This window comes from Condylura cristata, unplaced genomic scaffold (assembly GCF_000260355.1).
Source record: "Condylura cristata isolate star-nosed mole 26May11 unplaced genomic scaffold, ConCri1.0 scaffold00001, whole genome shotgun sequence".
In the NCBI taxonomy this organism is placed as follows: domain Eukaryota; kingdom Metazoa; phylum Chordata; class Mammalia; order Eulipotyphla; family Talpidae; genus Condylura; species Condylura cristata.
In genome coordinates, this window is record NW_004567102.1 from 4,323,232 (window position 1) to 4,343,251 (window position 20,020).

Genomic DNA, 20,020 nt, shown 5'->3' on the forward strand with positions numbered 1-20,020 from the left:
ACCCACTTTTGTGTGTGTTTTCTACATGGGAAGTCTAGGCACAGTCTTTCCCTAATCTCCCATCAAACAAAGCCAGGCGATTTTCACTCCAACTGTCGTCTGTAAGTCTCTGGTGAAGTCATTTCCCCTTTCCCACATCTATTCCTGCAGGGGCAGCTGACTGCCTCTTTGCCCAAGGTCTCCTCTGTCTTAATGAGGATTCACATTCATCTCTGGAGCTAAGGAAACCAAGGCACAGAGACATCAAGTGGCTCGTGGAAGGTCACACAGTGGGTCAGGTAAGTGACCGGAGTATTGACTTCAGGCTAGTGCTTCGGACCTGGGGTCACCCTGATAACAATCACAGATACAGCTTTTCACAATGATGTGTGGGCTAGACAATTCCTCTCCCCCCAGATCTCCACTCCAGTCAGAAAAAGAAGATTACGAGGCTACAAGTGACGCAGGCCACACACGCGGGAGCCAGAGAAGCGTGAAGGGAGGTGGAGGAAGGAGAGACCACCGCAGGCTGGGACTCATCGAAGGCTCCCAGGGCAGATGGTGCTAAAAGTGGACTTTGAGGGACAGGGAGGCTTTGGGCATAGAAAAAGGAGGGCAGGCTTTGTAGTCTGAGGAGCTATGAGGGCTGGGGGTGCAGGGAGCTCAGAACTGGAGTTCAGCTTCATTGCAGAGTCAAAGAGTGGGAGAGCAAGTTGGCTGTTTAGGAGAGAGCCTAGAACGCGGAGTTAATGTCTGAGCCGTCACCCACCATCTAGCAAGAAGCTCCTTTAAGTTGATAGGTGTTACGTTTACGATCACAGCAGATTTTAGGATGCTGTGGAGCGAACATAAAAGCAGGGACATCCAGGGGGATGTTCGCTTGGTTCTGCCTCCTGGTAGTGGTGTGACCTTAAGCGAGTCCCATAGCCTCCACAGGCCTCAATTTCCTTATGTGTAAAATGAGAATAAAAGGCACCTACTTCCTAGAAAGGCACGGAATTAAGTGGGTCAATACAAGTAAGGTAATTCCGGGCCCCCCTGGTGGTGCAGGGGTTAAAGTCTCAGAGCTATCAAGCTCTTGCCAGCCGCTGCCTTGGGAGTTTGAGCTTCAGGATCTCCGACCCACATGGCACAGCAGAACTCTCCTGTCTCACTTGCTGTTCCCTTCATTCCGCCTGTTCTGCTCCCCACTCTGTCTCTGGTGAATCCTCTCAACCCCTGAACCTCTCGCCTGTATCCCAGTTCTTGTATACATATACAGTTCTTGAATGCATACATAAATAAATTTAAAAAGAGAGAAGTGACCACAGATCTCGGGCCCTGAGAGTGGCTGTGAGGTAGGAGAGAGAGAGGACAAGGCGGCCAGCTAGACACAGAAGCAAGGAGGAACTGGACTGGGACACAGGTGGGAAGTTCGATGGAAACCGAGGGCCCGGAAGAGATGCTGAGAGGGCCCGGAAGAGATGCTGAGAGAGGAAGGAACCCAGAACAGCCACGAAGCATCCACAGGCCCCTCGGGCCACGCGGATGACGGGCACGCAGGGATATACTGTGGGGAAATCTTATGAGGTAAGCTGCTGAGAAGAGATACCACTGAATCCCCACTGTGCCTCGGTTTCTCAATCTGTCCCGTAAGGGTGAAATTCAGGGCTGAGGGCATCGCAAGCTTTTACTCCGGAAAGCCCTCCCGGCCGAGAAGCATGACCATGGGACTCCCTGGCGTCTGGGTGTGGCCCCAAGACCTGTCCACAAACACAACCCTCCTTTGAAGTCTTCTGCTTCTCCTCAAATTAGCACATATGCCACATTTCCACCCTTAATGATCACTGTTTTAATGTAAAAGCAGTCTCTTGTTCTCAGATCTTCATGTGAAGTGGGCACTGAAGACGCGCCCTGTCTATCCTGGGGTTTCATGGGCACTCCCTGGCACACACCCTCCCCCACTTGCAAGCCTCTATAGCCAGGAATGGGGAGCCAGTGCCCCCTAGAGGCCACTCAGGAACCACCCAGCTCCAGGGCTGGGATTCTAAAGCTGTGCTCCCTGTGGTCACCACCCCTCCTCCTCTCCTCTGAGTTAGGGGATATTGAGTGGCTCCCAGAGGCCAGGAGCGGTGCTCACTCTGGGGATACAACACCGAGTGTGACACCCTGTGCCTGAGACCTATGGTCTTTGCAGGGCGGGAGGTATGATAAACAGGTAATAGCGATGGAGGTGGGGGGGGGGGCACAGGAGCACCAAACACTGGGAGATAGAGCGGGTGTGCAGGCAGAGAAGGCTTCCTGGAGGAGGAGTCACTAACATCTAGCAGACCCAACCAGGTGAAGGATGAGGAGGTCCCAGAGGAGGCAATAAAAGTGCGACTGGAACCAAGAAGCCGAGCCAGTGCACAGCTTGCCACAGGCTAGGGCATGGTGCCAGCCAGAAACTCTCTGCAAAGGAGCTTGGACTCTACCCACCCCACCCTCGGTGAAAGGTCCTGTTGGATCTCAGCTGACTGGCATGGGGAGTCTTTCTGAATTTCCTGCCCCTTCCCTTGTGTGGTCCAGGTAGAGGTGCTGGGTGAGAGGCGCAGCCAGATTTTAAGCAGGGCAGTGATGTGGCCAGGCTATCATTTAGAAGGAGCACTCGGGTTACCGAGTGGAGGACGGAAAGCAGCCGGACGGTGGTTGGGGGCTGCTCAAAGTCCCCAAGCAGAGGAGATGATGACAGCAGGGGTGGACAGGAGGTGAGGGGAACAAAGGTCAGAATATTCTGGCGATGTAAAGGTTGGGACTGGATGTGAAGTGCGGGTAGGAGGTGTCAAGGATGAACCCCCAAGTGCATGGCCAGGGCGCAGAAGAGTTGTGTGGAAGCTTTAACCAGAGTGGTCAGTTTGGGAAGGTTGAGAGGCCAGCAGACAGACAGCTAGACAGACAAGCCTGATACACCCAGGATGATCCCAGGGCCTGAGGATTTAGAAAGGCCTTCTCAAATCCAAACTGGACCCCTATTTGCCTGTCTGTCTGTCTGTCTCTCTTTCTCTCTCTTTCATATACACACACACACACACACACACACACACACACACACACACACACACTATACTGCGTAAAGGCTGCTAGAACTTTCCAGCACTGCAGTTTCTTTTGTAGATTGCAAAGGAAGAGGAATCAGCCCAAGAAAATAAGTCAATCCAGCTGTTTCTGCCTTTAGCTTAAGAGATGATTGTCTCTTCTGAGCCAAGCACCCTAAGAAATCAAACTCACAGAGCTCTGACTCCTTCCCTAAAAACAACCTTATAAGTGGCCCAAGACTGAACCTGCTTCTTTTTCTTGGGCAGTAGAAGGGGATGAGGGGGAGCAGAGGAGATGAGGGAATCAAGACAGCCCTTCCCTTGATGGATGCAGAAATCAGAGTAATTTGATTTCTTTGGAAGGGTCAGAGCCCTTTCAAAAATTCACCCACATTCCTTCACAGCAGCACCAGATGTCCTTGCGATGTGTGATCAGCACCAGTGTGTCCCTGGCCATGGCCAGGCCAACATGAAGGAGGCCACAGAAAGGGCTGCCCCCTCGCCTGGCTTGGGGAACCTCCGTCTAGCTGCATAAAGACCTGTCCATCAGAATAGCAATACAGAGTGAGGTCTGCGTTTAGATTTGGATACCAGGATGAAAGTCAAATCTAGTTTTTCAACTTCACTGGCTGAGTGACTGTTAATAGAAACCATTTGTAGGATGTGAAATCTCCTGGCACACAGGTACTGAACAGATGGCACTGGAAGCCAACCCATCACCCGTACGAGGGGCTGCGCACTGTTTTAGTGACTTAGGTAATCTCAGTGTGCAGGGTACAGGAGGTGGGGAATCTTGCTAAGGCCACATGGCTAGTAAGTGACAGAGATGGAATCTGAACCCTGTTTTTAGGGCTATAAGTATCTGCCCTTAAGTGGGCTGGGCATAAATGGTGCTGTCTATGAAGCCCAGAAGAGGGAGAAAGGCTGTGAGGTCAGCACGGGCGAGGGTTGCTCAGAGGCGTGGGACCTGAGCTAGATTTGAAAATGGAGAGGGCACCCCAGAAGGGAGAGCACACCAGCCAGGGATCAGTGCAGAACTTGCCCTTTGAGGGCAAGCATGATTTATCTCCAGGTCTAGACTAAGTATATGGTGTCCTGTTGCTTTGGCTGTTTCTTTCCAGGTAAGATAAGATAAAGCGTCCTGATAGAGGGCAGAGGGCCACCTTGAACTCAGGACCTCGGGTCTCAAGCCCAGAACCTTCTGATAGTCTCTCCCCCCTTTCACCTTGTCCCCACTTCTATCCCTGACTTGGCTGAAGTGCTCTTTTGCAGAGCACTCTAACTCAGTGATTTGGAACCAGACAAGTTTATGTGATTTGTCTCTTGATTCAGCCTCTGAGTGAATTATGTATCTATAAGCAAGGTCCCTTATTTCTCTGCAATCCAGTCTCCCTAATTGTAGGATGGGAGACTAGCACCCACTTCCAGGAAAACACACAAACCCAACGCCCACCCCCAGCCCTGCTCTTGGCTCCCAGCAGCCCTCAGTGATAGGGAGCTGTGTGTCAGCAGACCCAAGCCCAGACTTCGGTGTCCACCTCACCTCATAGATGTTGAATTGGCTCTGCCCACGGGCCAGCTCCCGGTAGCTGGTGGTGAACTCCCCAATGAAGTCATGGCTGTAAGGGAAGGCCGTGCTGAGACCCAAGGCCCAGACCGCACCCTGCCTCAGACACTTCCCTCCCACTTCCATCTCCCATGCTGCTCCAGGGCACATGCCAGCCAAAAGGCTGGGTCCCTGGGGAGAGTCCAGTGTCCCCCAGGGAGCAAAAACCCAGTGGTCACCTAGACACAGAGCAGGGTCCTGGGAAACAGGCCCAGGTCTTACTTGATTCTTGCTTGAATCAGTCAGTGGAAGGTATGCTGGGGACAATTAGGGAAATTTGAATATGACATGATTATTAGATGCTATTTCAAAAAGTATTGTTCAACCTGTCAGGCTGTGATACTAGCATTTGTAGCTATGTAGGAAAAGGTCCTTATTTTGTTGACATTTCCAATGACCTATTCAGAGGCAAAAATGCCATGATGTCTGTAATTTAAACTAAATCAGTAAAACACAGATGAAGCGGAAATAAATATGACAACCTTTAGCCATTGTTAAATTCAGGCGATAGGCTTAAAGGTACTTATTAAACTCTTCTCTCTATTTTTCTGTGTATTTGACATTTTTCCAATAACCATTCTTAAAAAGGCAGCTAGAGGTGGGAGAGATTTCCTCCGCATCCGCACCTTCCACGCTCTCCCTGACGAGCGAGTGTTTACAACAGGTGCAGCCAAAGTCAGTACGAAGGGGAACGCCCATCTCGCCGGTGGTCAGCCGTGTCCTCGGTGGAGGGCCATGGCTCATGTGCTGGTGTGGGGGGACCGCTAGAGTGTGGCACCAGGAGTTGTCCCCCGAGTCCTTGTCCCGTCTAGAGCCCACGCTGCCTTTTGAATGCATATTTACAGTGCTCAACATTCAGAGGAGCTCCTGGGGGGCCCAGTGGCACCTGGTGGCTGCCCCCAGCTGAAGTGGAAGAGAATATTCCTGTAAAGAAGTGTGGGGGAACTTAGGGTCAGAAGACACAAACATGGGGGGGTGACAAGGAGTGTTATGTGCCTGTGAAGTAGTGAAAGAGGAGGGGGAGAAGGACAGGGTGGCTTAGTGGAGACGGAGTTGGCCCTGGAGTTCCTCTAGAGGGAGGTCTCAGGGAAGGTGGGGTCCTGGGCAGAGGTGGGGTTCTGTCCTTTACACAAGATGAGAGGTTAGTCCCGTCCACACCACAGACCTGAGAGACTGTCGTGATTAAGGACTTAAAGCCCCTGGTCTTGCCATCGAATGCAGGGGTCAGGAGGACATACTTGGATTTGGTTCAACAGCAAAGTAGAAATCAGTGAGGCTCCTGGACTAAAGCTGTGAAAAGCCCGATCGTGTCCCGTCTATGAATTCCTTGGGGGCACTGGATTTCCCAAGACCCTGAGTGGGAACTGAACTCCCAGCATCCATCCAGACGGGCCCCACTTGCCCCCCCTCAGGCCCACCCCACAATAGCTCCTCTGAGGAGCCAAGGGCTGGACTGTAGGGAGCATCTGAGGGCAGGGCCTGCCTCTGCACCTCAGCCAGCTCACAGTGCTCAGCTCAAGGTCTCACAGAGAATGTGTCCATGGAGAGTCAGGATGTCACTGTTACCAAACTCTAGAACATGGACATTTTTACAAAATGAGGAATTTCACCAAATGTAGGGAAACTGCATGTAATGGCTGGCTGTTAGGCAGCTGTTTGGGGAAAAGGAAGCTTCTGGGGCCCTCATACCACCTCCTGCAGACAGAGGGCCTGAGGTGCCTCAGTGGGTCTAAGAGGGGCAAGCACCAGACAGCAGCTCTCCCATGGGAGAACCCAATTCCTCTTCCTCCAGAGCTGGGGCCTGAGCACAGGTCTCCCCAGCTGAGGCCCAACCTGCCAGCAGCCGCCCCAGCCCCGCTCACCTTCCGCCCTTTTGCCGGCTTACCTGCCATCCCGATCCCAGTCATACACCTCCACCTTGATGGTCCTGTAAGATAAAGGGTCTGTGGTGGGATGGGTTTGATCTGGCACCAGAGTGGGCTGAGGATGGAGCCCTCCTCACATGCCTAGGCGAGGAAATATGGGGACACGAACCAGGGTCCAGAGCCCTGAGGGAGGACAGGCAGGAAGATGAGGGGATGTTCTTGAGGCCTTTTACAAAGACCTTAGGGATGAGGCAGCTGTGCAGGGACTTCTGGCCTCAGATTTTAGCTCACCCCATCCCGGATCAGGCAGAGGTCTCGCCACGAAGCCATCTGTACATTTATCAAGGGGGGCCATCCTGGTGGGGGTGTGGCATTCCCAGGTCCCCAGCCTCAGCAAGGTGGGGTCCTGGGGTCTGAGCAGTTTTAAAAGTGAGGAGGCAGCCCTGAGTGTTGGAGATGGGCCTGGGGGCCCTGATTTTCCATGCAATGACTGGCTCCTGAGTGAGGGTGTAATTATCTTCACATTTTAGCCTGGCTGCTTGAATTAGTTTGTTTTGACTCCTGTGCATGGGGCTGGGCTTTGGGAGCCCATTTTATTTTTAGCCTGTTTCCATGGCAACAGGCTAGCGGACCAGAGGCAGTAGGAGGGAGGTGGAGGGTTGCAGGTTAACCCTTGGTGCAGGAGGTCCCCCAGGGATGCACCAGGGGGACAGGGGAGCACCATGGTACCATCACAGGGGCAGGGTTTGGGGATGGGGTAGAGGTCTGGGGAGCCCAGGTCTCCAGACTGCAGTTCTAATTGGGGCGCACAGAGGCGGCTGCGTGGGCTGTGTTTTAACATATCATCTTGCCCATGGCCACGGACCATCTCCTTGGGTCTGCGAGGAGTCAGTCTTGGGGTTCTGGAAACCCCAGAAGGAGGCGCTGTCTCCCTTCAGATGAGCCTCCCTGGGGCAGAAGGGTGGGGGTGGGGTGGATTCCCTTGCATCAGGGCAGAAACTGTTCCCCCATGAAAGAAGTACCAGGACCGTGTGCAACGGTGGGGTTTTGTTGCCAAAATGGAAAATGGGGTCAGGTATAGAATAATAATAAAGCTTTCTTTAAATTCTGTGGAAAACAAAACCTGTGTCTTTTGAAGGGGAAGGTTTGTGGAGAAAAAAAAAGTCAGTCCCTGAAGGTGGGCAGTAGTCTGAGAGGGTGGGAATATGCCGAATGCGCTTGGCTTGACACGGTGCCTACCTGTGGGGCCTGGACGTGACCTGGCTGACCGCAAACTATCATTTTCAGAGAGGATAACAGTGGCCCTGTCAAACAGCTACAAAGGCAAGTCGTCAGGCCCCTGAGAACCTGGGGTGTCTATAACAGTGCCTCCTCTCTGCATTATATTTGGCTTTCCTGGGGTCATTTTTCACATGAAATTTGCTTAAATCAGGGCTAGCTGAACCTGGGTGCCTGGGATCTGGAACTTTCCATGCCTAGGATGATCCGGCGGGAAATGACCTTAGTGGCATCCAGGAAGATTATATCCCACACAGACCCCAGCGCCAGCTCTCAGCAGCTCTGGGTAGAGCCCAAGAATCTACTTCTGTATATGTTCTGGAATGATGAACTCCAGTCCCCTCATTTGCAAATGGGGAAACTGAGCCCTAAGGGCCCCTAGTGATCAAGGGTCACATGAGCCTACCCCACAATGCTGAAGTCCCCCAACCCCTCCCAGAGCCCTCCAGCTCTGCAGAGAACTTCAGGGACCCCAACACAGAATGTCTCTCTTCACACCACCAACACCAGCCCCTCAGATGACTAGATCACGGATCACTACATGCTCAGAGATTGTAGGGAGACCTGACTGTCCCCACATTCAGTCTTCAACACCCCCAAAAAAACCACTGAGATTTTTAAAAAGTCCACAGCCAGAGGGCCTGACTCCATCGGTCTGGATGGGACTCTAGCACGGGCAGTTTTGAAAAGTTCCCTTGCTGGTTCTGATAGGCTGCCAGAGCGGCTACTTCTCTAAAAGAGGGGAATAGTTTTCAACTTGGTTGCACACTGGACTCCCTGGGGAGTTTTGTAGCCTGGCGCCCACACCTCACCACTAGACATTAACACTCAACTGGCCTGGGTGCAGCCCGGCCAGGGGATTGTTAAAAGCTCCGCAGGGGATTTGAGCTCACAACTGAGGTTTAAACCACGGAGTGCGAGGCTCCTGGGCAAAGTCTGTCCAACCACGTGGAGACTCCAGAAATGGCTGCATTCTGGGGGTGAGATGAGCTCAGGGCTGTGACCTCCACCCTGGGGGAGAAGCAGGTGTGAGAAATGGCTCCCAGAGGGAGAGAAAGGCAGAGGCAGAAGCCAGTTACAGCTTTGGTCACTCTTGACAGTTCTGTCTCTGTCCAGCCCCGGCCGGGCAGCCCCACGTCACCGCACGTGCTGGGGTTCCCGACATGGGCCCTACGAACATGTCAGACCAACGGTGACTTCCAGGGACAGCACCCACGAGAAGGGACTCCTGGGTGTGGGACAATGAAACGGGCCTCTGCTGCCCACAGAGTCTGGCATGAAAGGTCTGGAACCCTTAACCCAGAGCCCCTAATCTGGGGAGCAGTGAGATGAGCAGGGAAGACCACAGATTCTGGGGCGGGCAGCCTAAGGGCAAGCCCATCTCTTCTGGGCCCTGTGCAGCTGGCTTCACTCTTAGGTCTGTTTATCTGTCAAATGGGATAATCACAGGCACTGTGGCGCTGCTGCCGTGGAGGTCAAGGCATCACGCACACAGGAAGGCAGCACTGGACAAGTGGATTCTGCTCCCGTCCAACACACTCAAGTCTGTTCTCCAAGCTCCCGCCTCTCCAACAATTCCCATTCACCACAAAATATATCAGCTGTGCGGGGCCTGGGATTTGTTTGTTTTGTTCACTGCTGTCTCTTCAGCTTCCAGAATAGTGCCGATGCATATATTAGATGCCCAGTAAATATCTGTCAGCTGACTGGTCGCCTAACAACTTTGTGAAGTGGCCCACACAGCAACAACAGGCTCACTGCACACAAACACAGAGGTGACCCAGAGAGGCCGCTTCCCCAAACACACAGGCGGCCAGCAGGGACTCCAGGCCTCAGGAGCCAGGGCCCTGAAGGTCTCCAGATGCTTGGGGCCAGAGCAACAGAACTGGGGGTGCATGTGAGCCTCGGGGGGCCTACCGGGTACAGGGGCCCTGGCATCCCCCGCAGCACAGCAGGCAGCGCTATCTACGTTCTCCCCACACCCCAAGCACAGGCCTGCTTCCTAATGAGCCGCTCCCAAGCAGGAGAAGGTACATTTCCCTGCTGCTCACAAGTGGGCTGGGGGGTCGGAGGAGGTGCTGACAGGCCCTGAGGGGTTCCTCTCAGCTGACTGAGTCATTCCAGCAGGCAGAGAGGCTTCAGGGAAGAAGGGAGGCAGGGCCTTACTGGGATGAAACTGGACTGAGGGGCACAGAGCAAATAGCACAGGGCGGTGCCACCACAGGGCAGTGACTTTTGCTTCCATGTGAGTGTGAGTGACGGGTGCTAAGACGCCCTTCATGGGGGCACACGTGTTCATCCAGGGACCAGACACAGGGTGACGTTTTGGTGATGAGAGCCCTCCATTTCCAGGAGTCGTCTGCTCTCTCCAGGTGAAGCCCCTTCATACTCTCAGAATCCACTCACTCGGCATTAGGCTGAGAGCAAAGAACAGCAGCCAGACCCAGGGGAATAGGATTTAACAAGTTGCCAAGTCACACTGAGTAAGGGCTGAGTAAGGGGTCTTTGGGGGAGGCAGGGGGGTACTTCTTGTCATCACCCCACTTTGCCCCACACAGAGCTGCACTGGCTCTCATTCTGAGGACATTTCCTCTGACTCTAGCCCCGCTCAGTTGGGTCTCACAGCTTTGGCCTCACATGGACTGAAGATACGGCGAGGCAAGGAGGCCCCAAATCAGAGAGCCAACCCCGGGGTGACTCTGGAGCAAGGATGTGTGTCTGTTCCTGTCCCAGCCAGTTATAGGATCTCTGATCTTCTGTGCCTTCCTGACACCTTCTCGCAGTCATTCGCAGAAATAAGGACTGGTAATGCTTTCAGGGCTAAAACCTGCCTGGTGCAAATCCCAGCTATGCCACTGACCGGAAGACGCTGGGTGAGTTACTTAGCCCCCTGGACCTCAGTTTCCTAAATGGTAAAATGTAGAGAGCGCTCATATTAATCCAGACAGCTGGGGGGGTGGAATTAGTTCACACACATGAGACATTTAAAGCAGGGCCTGGCTGACAGTAAGACCTACAGGGGCCTCTGCCATTATTACCACCTGTCCGTCTCCTGCACTGGCCTGGGAGCCAGCCCAGGGAGGCTTGTGTCTGATGGCTCAGAGTGTCCCACAGCCCCCGACATGTGGCCAGGCTGGCTAGAAACCCTGGCTGCTGGGGCTCTGTGAGCTGCCAGAGGTGCCTGGTTCTCCTGCGCAAGGCCCTCCCTCTCTTGCCCTGAGAGTCTGGACCCTCACACCTCCCTAGTGGCTATGTGTTACCCTAGGGATCAGTGCGGGGCAGGAGTCACTCTTGTTCACCAAACCAGCCTGGCCCTTTCAGGAACATTAGCCTCCTATGGGAAACCTGTTCCCTGTTGCAAAGAAGGACCCAAGCTGCCCAGCCATCCCAGAGGGAGGCCAGGGATCAGCCTGACAGGGGCAGATAGAGCCTGCCTGGGCTCCCCCACCTCTGGCTGCACCCCCAACTGTATACTCACTGTTCAGTGGCTGAATAGTGAGCCCAGGCCTCTGAGTCTCTGTCCTCCTCACTGTTCCTGACAAGATCTTCTGAGGCCTTGGGAGGCCCTCCTTAGCAACAGTCTGACAGTGGGTTGAAGGGGGGTCAGGTGGAGCCCCAAAACTTCTGGGCAACAGGGCTTTCACCCCATGAGATGTGAACTGCCATGCTCTCCCATTCCCCAGTCTTGAATTTCCTCTCCATCCCAGACATTCTTCCCATATCCCTCTCCCAAGGGAGTGACCCCACTCTGCCCCCGTCTTCCTGAGACTCCTTTGGACCCCTCTTCACCAACCAGACTGTGCCCCCTTCTCCCACCCACTTCAGAAGCCCCAGGTCCCAGCCAGACATGTTCACGTGGCTGAATGCCTCTCCTTGTCCCCAGCTCATTTCACTCAATTACTTAGCAGTCGCCATATGAGCATCAACACGGGGGCTCCCTGTGGACAGACTACAACTCCCTGGAGGCGGAAGTGTGGCCCCTTGCCCTGAATACTGCACACCTGGACCCCAAAGCCAACCACCTCCTATGTCGCCTATGAAAAAGCAGACTGTGGCTTTTCTGTCCCAGCCAAGCGACCAACTCATCCCCTGGCTCAGCGGCCTAACAGCAGCCCAAGGGTTTCCTGGAGCGAGGTAGGGGAACCGGAGGCCTTCAGTTCACTCTTGACCCCCTCTCCCACCACCGTCAGGAGCCGCTGTGAGCAGGATTCCAGGGTGCCCACGTCTCTAGCCAGAACGCCCCGAGTGCCTGTTCCGACACCGCAGTGCTCCCGCCTGGGTGCCAGCAGAGACCCGGCTTCCTTGAGGCAGCCTTGCCAGGACGGCCTCCGCCAGCTCACCCAGCAGCTCAGAGTCAGCAGGAAGCCAGGCTGGTTCTCATGCCGAACACAGACCAACGCCACCCTGCAGCTCCTGTCTGGCAGGCCCCCATCCCCGGCACTTTCCACGGTTTGTAATTATATGTTTCTTCGTGCGATTATTGGATTAATGTCTGCCTCCCCCACTAGCACACAAACTCCACGAAGTTGGGTGAAGGGTGAAGACTGTTTTTTTCCCTACTGATTCCCAGTATCTTGGTCGGTGTCTGACGTATGACAGGAAGTCAGTTAGTAAACACTCGGGGGTGAACTTCTGACTTTGGTATTTTATGCCCACCGAAGCCTTCTGTGTGTCTTTTGTGAGCGTCAAAGCAGTCCTATGAGGTAGGCAGGAGTAGGGATGCCCATTTGACAGATGAGAAAGCTGAGGCTCGGGCAGGGCAAAGCTTGCCCACGTTACAGTGTTTCTGAGCCAGAGAAACAGGTCTCCACTATCCACACTCCACAATCACCCTCAAATGACGATGGTGAAGATAAAGATGCCTCATGTGTACGTATCTGCTGGCTAAGCCACACTGAAAAAGCCCACGAGCTCCTGGCACTACGCATCTCCCCAGTTCCTGGGGAGAAGGAATCTCACCCCCATTTATGACAATTTAGTGGGCAGAGTACTCTGGGGTCCTGAGACTCCGGAATCTGTCCGGCAGCAGTTGGGCTGGTAGAGACCAGGCCAGCTCCGCCTGCATCCGGAGCCTTGTCCCTCTGCCCCCACGCGTCCCTTCCGCTGTGAACAGGGAGACGCAGGCTGCTGAGTTCCAGGCCAGGACACCCTAACACCAGTCAGGTGCCTCCCATCCCCCCAGCCTGGGTGGTTCTTACCGACAGGGATGCCAGACTGGGAGAAAGGAAGTAGAGTCAGAGGAGGGGGTGCAGGGGAGGTGGGGAAGGGAGCACAGGCTCTGCTCCTATTGGGGGCCGCAGCATCGGGGGAACCACCCCTCCCGCCCCTGGGCTTGTGGAGGGACAGTCTCTCGTCTCACCGGTCACAGTCCCCATTGCAGAGTGCTCTCACAGGCAGGGAGAAAGTCTGCCAGACTGGGTTCAGGGTGTTCTTCATGACCTCGGTCTTGTGGCAGATGGTGAACCTGGTAAAGAAGGGAGAGTTGTCAGGCCTGAGTCCAAGCCAGGCCGAACCCAGGTCAACAGAGGGAGCGCTGGTGAACCCCCACAGTTGCCAGACAGGGTACACGGTGGCACCACGAGGAGACGGCTGCCTGTCACTAGCAGCATGGTTTCCCGGGGAGGCTGCAAGGGGGGCTGTCAGGACACAGGGCTCTGAGCCTGTCCCGTGAGCCTGGAGCAAGTCTGGCTTTCTCTGAGCCTCTTTCCTCGCCGGCCACCGCAGGGAGTTGGCCGCCAGCAGACATTCTTTAACTGATCTCCACGGAAGGGTCAGTGGGTGGGCTCCAGGGGCCGGTGAGCCATGGAAAACACAGGTGAGAGTGAGAGGTAAGTCTCATATGCTGTCCCTCCCCTCGCTGGAATATTCTTTCCGAATTCCACCTTCACTGCTCACCTCCTCAGTCCCCTCAGGTCTCCACTGCAGGGTCACCCCCTTTGAAGGGAGGCTCTCCCCTGAGCACTGTATCTAGAAGTTACAACATCCTGCCCCTGCCCCTGAATACTATGCGTGTCCTCGCATTCCCTCTACCGTCTGGCATGTGACATCGTTTATTTTTCTGCTTACTTTTTTTTCTCTTAAAGATTTATTTGTTCATGCATACAGAGGTGCAGGGACGGTGAGAGGCTTCACCAGAGACAGAGTGGGGAGCAGAACAGGCCGATCAACGAAGTACACTGCTGAGGGGAGCAGCGGGCGGGTCAGGAGAGGTCTGCCGGGCCATGTGGTCACCTCCAGGGCAGGCGGGGATCGAACTCATGCGGAAGTGGCTTTAGCTTCTTAGTGCTGTGCTTTAACCCGCTGCGCCACCAGGGAGGGCTCCTCCTACTATTTTTTAAGATTTATTTATTTATGAATACAAAAACTGGAGCGTAGGCCAAAAGTGCAGAGGGTGAGAGGACTCACCAGAGACAGAGTGGGGAGCAGAACAAACAGATCGACTGAAATACACTGCTGAGGGGAGCAGCAGGCAAGAAGACCTCGTTTAGAAGTTTAGCTGGTAAGGGACAGAAGAGAGAAGTCTGCTGCACCGTGTGGGTTTCCAGCAGGGAAATGAACTCAAAGTTGGGCTGCAGTGGCTGGCTGTTGCTTGATAGAGCTGGCTTTAACCCTGCGCCACCAGGGAGGCCCTCTTCCTGCTTACTTTTTGGTCTGTTGCTAAAACCTCAGATCCATGACAGCAAGAACCTTTGTCTTCTTTGATCACTGGTATAGCTCCAATGCCCAGAACAGTGCCTGGCACGTACTCACTCCTTTTTTTTTTGAAAGAACTAAAGAATAAATGTGTTTCTCAGGAGAAGGACCGATAGCCTTCATACGGCATTTCGAATCAGTGAAATTAAGTTCCTGGTTTAAATGACCTCTAAGACCCTTAGAGCAATTCTAGTCTGAATCCATGAGCTTATTTTTGCATCTCATGGTGAGAACCGGCTTATCCTAGCTGGGCCCCAGTCCAGCGTCCCTGCCACCCTCCACACCCTCCCAGGCTGGCCCCTTCCTGGAAGTCAGCCACAAGGAGGGGCAGCAGGGTGCCAGGGTGGAGCTGGGCAGGGGTCACCCTGCCATTTCCAGCCTCCACCCGAGCTACCTCCCGGCTTGGAAAGGTCAGCTCTGAAAGTGCCTGGGCCCCACCCAGGCCCACACAGCCTGTGTCACTTCTTCTCTGGCAATTTTCAAGTCAAAATGTCATTCCTGTCACTTCGGCTCAGCACTTCTCTTTTCTGCTCCTTCTCGCCCACCCACTGGAATGTGGAGATATATGTGGGAGACCTCCCCCGACACCCCAGAGCTGGTGATGAGGAATGGAGGTGAAGAGGAGGGGCAGCTGCTGCCCCTGCCTGGGGCAGACAGGTAGGGGGCGAGAGGAGAAGAGAGAGAGGCGGGAAGAGGAATCAGGAACAGCACGGAGGCAATGAAGGAAGGCAGGCCACAGCGCTCGGCCCTTCTGGGCCTCAGAGCACCCCACCCCTGCCTGTGTGGGGAGACGTGCCCTCACTCTCCCCATAGCTTCTCTGTTCTGTCTCTTGCCAGCTAAACTTTTAAACCAGGTCTTCTGAGCTATTAACCCAGTTTCCTCCCTACTTGTTTCTTTCTGAACCCTGGGTAATTGGGTTTCTGCTCCAGACTCTTATCTAAAACCGCTTTAAGTCCCCCCTGCCAACACCACCACCACCAGACCCAATACCTAATTCACAGGCCGTTAACTCCCTGCTGTGTGCACCTTGCACAGGCCCCTGTGGTCATCTTGCTGCTCAGCCTGGCCCACATCAACACTCACGCAGTGTGCATGAGCGGTATTAACTGACAGGCTCAGGCAGACATGGCTCAGGCCCAGGGCTACTGCTCATCAGCTGTGCAGCCCTGGCAAGTGGCTAACTCTCTCTGAGCTTCCCTGTCATTGTGAGAACAGTAGCCCACTTGGCAGGCCCTGCTCCAATGAACTTGTTTACTCCTCAAGGCCACCCTGCAAGGGAGGTGTTAGGAGTACCCTCATTGGACATATCAAGCAACTAAGCAGCAGAGGTTATAACTGCACTGGCCAGATGTGGCTTTGACATTTAAATTAACTGAAATAAAATGAAATGAAAAATTCAGTTCTTCAGTCTCACTAGCTTCATTTCAAGGCTTTCGTAGCTACATGTGGCTAATGGCAACCAGGCCAGACAGCGAGATGCAGAGCATTTCCATTACTCCAGAAAGTTCCACTGGGGCTAGTGACTTGCCTGAAGTTACACAGCTAATAAGAGCAGCGCCAGGCAGGCCCAGCAGGCAGACTGGCTGAGCCCTGCTCTCTGTCATCACAGTTTACTCTCCACAGTTCAGTTCTTAGCATTGAGTAAGACCACAGCTGGCGCTTCCTTCAATTCCTCTCCCTGCTGCTGCTGGTGTGGCTGGCCGACACTTCACTCCCCACTCCCTCGCTGACCTTCTTGCCCTCTTCCAAACTGGGGGTTTCTCCCAAACCTGCTGTTCCTCTTCCCGCCCCTCCCCCACCAGTGACCATCCTGCTCCCAGCAGTTCAGCCTCCAACATGTGACCTGCCGGTCAGCAAGTGCCCACGCATTAGGCCACCTCTTGGGGGGCCCTGGGGTCAGCTTCTCCAGCTGCCCTGTGTGTCCCCACAAAGAGGGCCAGCTCAGGTTTGAAGTGAAACTCACCCCCACAGAAACTCCCTCCACCTGTTCCATTTGACTAACTCCTTGGCTGTTTTGAACACTCTGGTCCCCACAGAGCCACTCCTGTGAGGGCAGTGACTGTGGTCTCCACCCAAGTTCGGGGAGGAGAGTCTCCCCAGGGCCCTGTCCTTTGCTGGTCCAGCTCTCCCCACCGCCGCCCCTGCTTTTCCACCGCTCGGCTCCCTCGGGTGCTCAGAGCCTCCCACCTGCTCACCGTGTCAGTCACGCGTCTCCCCCTCTCCCCACCCTCTCCCATCCATCCTACACATCGCTCTGCTAGAACAATCACTGGCAACACACCCCTCTCCTGCTCCAAAACCCAAATTCCTCCCTCCTCCTGGCCTTCGGGCCTCACCTCGGCCCTCATCTCCCAGACAGGCCTGGTACCACCCACCCCTCTCCTGTGAAGGCAGCCTGTGTGGACACAGCCCTGGGCGCCCCAACACAGCTCAGGCCTTCCCTCCCTCCCTCAAGACACTCAACGTCAACAAGAATTATTTAAAGAAATCCTGCTGGGAGTCCTTTGGTGAGACAAAGAATCCTTTTGTTATGCAAATGATCACACCTAATTTCCCTTGTTTTGTACTTTCAGGTTTAAAATTTAGTTTCCCCTTGAACTGAAATATACCTCCCTCCTCCCTGCTGTTCCCCTGCCCCCCAACTCACACACACATACACACTCATGCACACACACCACACACAATCTTGCTCACACACAGAGACATGCATTCACGCTTTCAGACATGTTCGCACACACATACACACGTACACACTCACAGCATTTCAGGAGCAAGGGAACCTTGGTTTCTCCTGCCCTCTGCTCAGGCTACATTTAACTGCATATGTCAACCATTCTCCAGCCTATTCTTTCCTGCCCCCACCCCCATACCCATTCTCTTCCTCTCCTTCAAATCCTGCTTCCAAGTTCCCCTTCTCCAGAGTTTCTTTAATTAACCTCCCTGGCCCCGTCACTTCCTCCTTCGCAGAATCCCAGCTGTAAGTGGCCTCCCAGAACTGTGGTGCTTAGAGATGGTGGTGGCCACCACCTAATCTGACCATTGACTTTGCTGATTAAAAATTGGCCCCGAGGCTTTGGTGATGGTACATGGGTGATTTGGTGATGGGAAGCCCAAGGGGATTACAACTGAGATGGAAAAATGCACAAAATGGTGTAAAAATAAACAATTATATTTTTTTAAAAAAGGCCAGAGGCCCTCCCTGGTAGCGCAACAGGTTAGAATGCAGCACCGTGAAGCTCACCACAGCTTCTTCACTGCAAGTTCGATTCCCAGCCAGGGGGGTGACGCACGTGGCGCGGCAGACCTCTCCTGTCTCACCTGCTGCTCCCCTCAGCAGTGTACCTAGTCCATCTGCCTGTCTGCTCGCCTGTTTGTTTCTGGCGAATACTCCCTGCACTCCACTCCTGCACCTCTGGCCTGTACCCCAGTTCTGTATACATAACTAAATAAATCTTTAGAAAAAAAAGAAAAAGAAAACGGGCCCAGAGAGGAAGCCTAACTTTGCGTGGCCACACAGCTGGTTGGTGGGGAGGCCCCAGGTCCCCAGACCCTGAGCCCAGAATCGGGGTCCCTGTACAGGGCTGACCTACATTTGCCAACATGTTGTGTGTGTTTCCATCACATGTGGGTGGCTTCTACATTAGGGAGAGAAATAGGAGGAAACAGGGGCTTCAAAAACACTGGAGTTGTGAACGAAGCCTAGAGTGTGCTGGAGCAGGGAAAAGGGTGAGATTTCCCAAGCTGAATGTGGAGTAGTGATGCGTAGTAGCGGGGTGTTCCGAGGGCTGTGGGTGCAGAAGGATGGCTTGTGAATGATTTGTGTGAAAGAAAAGAAAGAACTATCAGAGGGCCGCCTCAGTCTCCCTTCGCCCTATTTTTGCCCACTCCCCCGCCCTGACATTTACACCCACCACTGCCAAGGCCCTCAGCCTGACTGCTGGCTCAGGGGCCGTCTCCCTTACACCCGCCCCACCCACATGTTCAGGGTGACACCCCAAGCCCCAGACTTGCCCCAGGAGTCCCTGCCCTCTCTGGAGCAGGGGCCCAGGGCAGAACCAAGCAGAGGGAGGTCCAGGCTTCTCTGCCCTCCAGGTCAACACAATCCGTTGTCCACCCCTGAGCCTAGAAAGGGGATGAAATGATGCTGGAAGAACTCACGTTCCATCCTCGTTGCTTCTGTAGAACACCAAGAAGGGGTCCGACTTCCCAAAGAAGTCCTTCTTGTCCAGCTTATTGGCGCAAAACTGCATTGTGGCGACATCCTGGAAGGAGGATGGGGGAGAAAGACCAGGGAGGTGAGCAGAGACTGCAGGGCACCAAATTCCTGTGGAAACAGCCACAGGACCCTGGAAAACACGAGGCTTCCAGGTACAAGCCTGGTGGAAAAGACAGCTGGGGCTGACAGCAGCTCCTGGCGGACACTGGAGAGTCTCATTCCATCTTCACCCACCCCACCGGGCGGTCTAGCAGAGCAGTAGGTGGTGAATCAGGTTAATTCTGGAGCCGTGCATCCCACTTGAATCCTGGCTCGACCACTTACTTTCTAGCTATGTGATCTCCAGCAATAGAGGCAAACTGCTTGGGGCCTCAGTTTCCCCTCTGTAATATGGGGCTGATTACAGTCCACACACCTCAAAGTGTTGTTCTGAGGGTTGTGAGACCACGTGTGTGAAGTACTTAGCAGGGGGCAGGCATGTAACGTGGTGAATGTTAACACACATAATCCCATGACTATTTCTCTCAGTGACTCGGCGAGGTGAAATGACTAAGCCAGGGCCACCCTGAGCTTGGCCAGCCAACCCCAAAGCCCACGTGCTGTCCACCTCACTCCCCCACACATATGTGTCTCTCAGGGGACATCAAGCGTAGGCATCGTTCACATTCACTAACTTGCACGAGGCCCACCCAATGCTGCAGGTAGATATGGCTGGGACCAGAGCCCATTCACAGCTGAGAAATCCGAGGCTCAGAACAAGGGGCAACTCTCCCTAAATTCACCAAGCAGAACCCTGGGTTTCTGCCTCCCCCTGACCAAATCATAGCTCCAGTGACCAAGAACACAGAGCAGTTACCCAGAGTATGATGAGAACTGCTGGGCCCTTCTCTTCACATGGCCTCCAGCCTCTCAACTCACTGTGGCTGACAGATGCCCCCGATTCTCTCTGCTACCATTCTCCAACTGGTCTTTTCAACGGGAAAGCTCAGCATCCTGAAAGATCAGCAGGCCAGAGCTTCGGGCTCTGTCCTGCAGTTCCCAGCACCAGGCCTGCCCTCAAGGGCCTATTTGAAAGTCACTCAACTCTTCCACAGTGCCCCCTTCCTCTTTGTGAGGGAAGGTGTCTCTTGAGAACTGTGTCTAACATCTCCATGAGGCCCAAAATGGCCACCAAGATGAAGATGTAGAGCCCTCCCTACTGGTGCAATGGGTTAGGACGCAGCACTGCAAGCCAGCCTCAGCCGCTTCAGCATGAGTTCGATCCCCAGGCCCAAGGTGACCCACATGGTGCGGCAGACCTCTCCTGACCCACCTGCTACTCCCCTCAGC

General features: G+C 54.2%; 1 protein-coding gene across 2 annotated transcripts in view; it reads right to left on the bottom strand.

The window, feature by feature from the left end:
* CPNE5 (copine V) overlaps positions 1 to 20,020 on the bottom strand; it is a 93,369-nt gene that overhangs the window by 15,929 nt on the left and 57,420 nt on the right. For both annotated transcript variants that reach the window (XM_004673428.2, XM_012723096.1), the window contains 4 exons: positions 18,634 to 18,737; positions 13,141 to 13,245; positions 6,524 to 6,565; positions 4,576 to 4,651 (listed from right to left, as the gene is read on the bottom strand). In XM_004673428.2, coding sequence (XP_004673485.1) covers positions 4,576 to 4,651; positions 6,524 to 6,565; positions 13,141 to 13,245; positions 18,634 to 18,737 — 327 coding nt within the window. The remainder of the gene's footprint in view (positions 1 to 4,575; positions 4,652 to 6,523; positions 6,566 to 13,140; positions 13,246 to 18,633; positions 18,738 to 20,020) is intronic.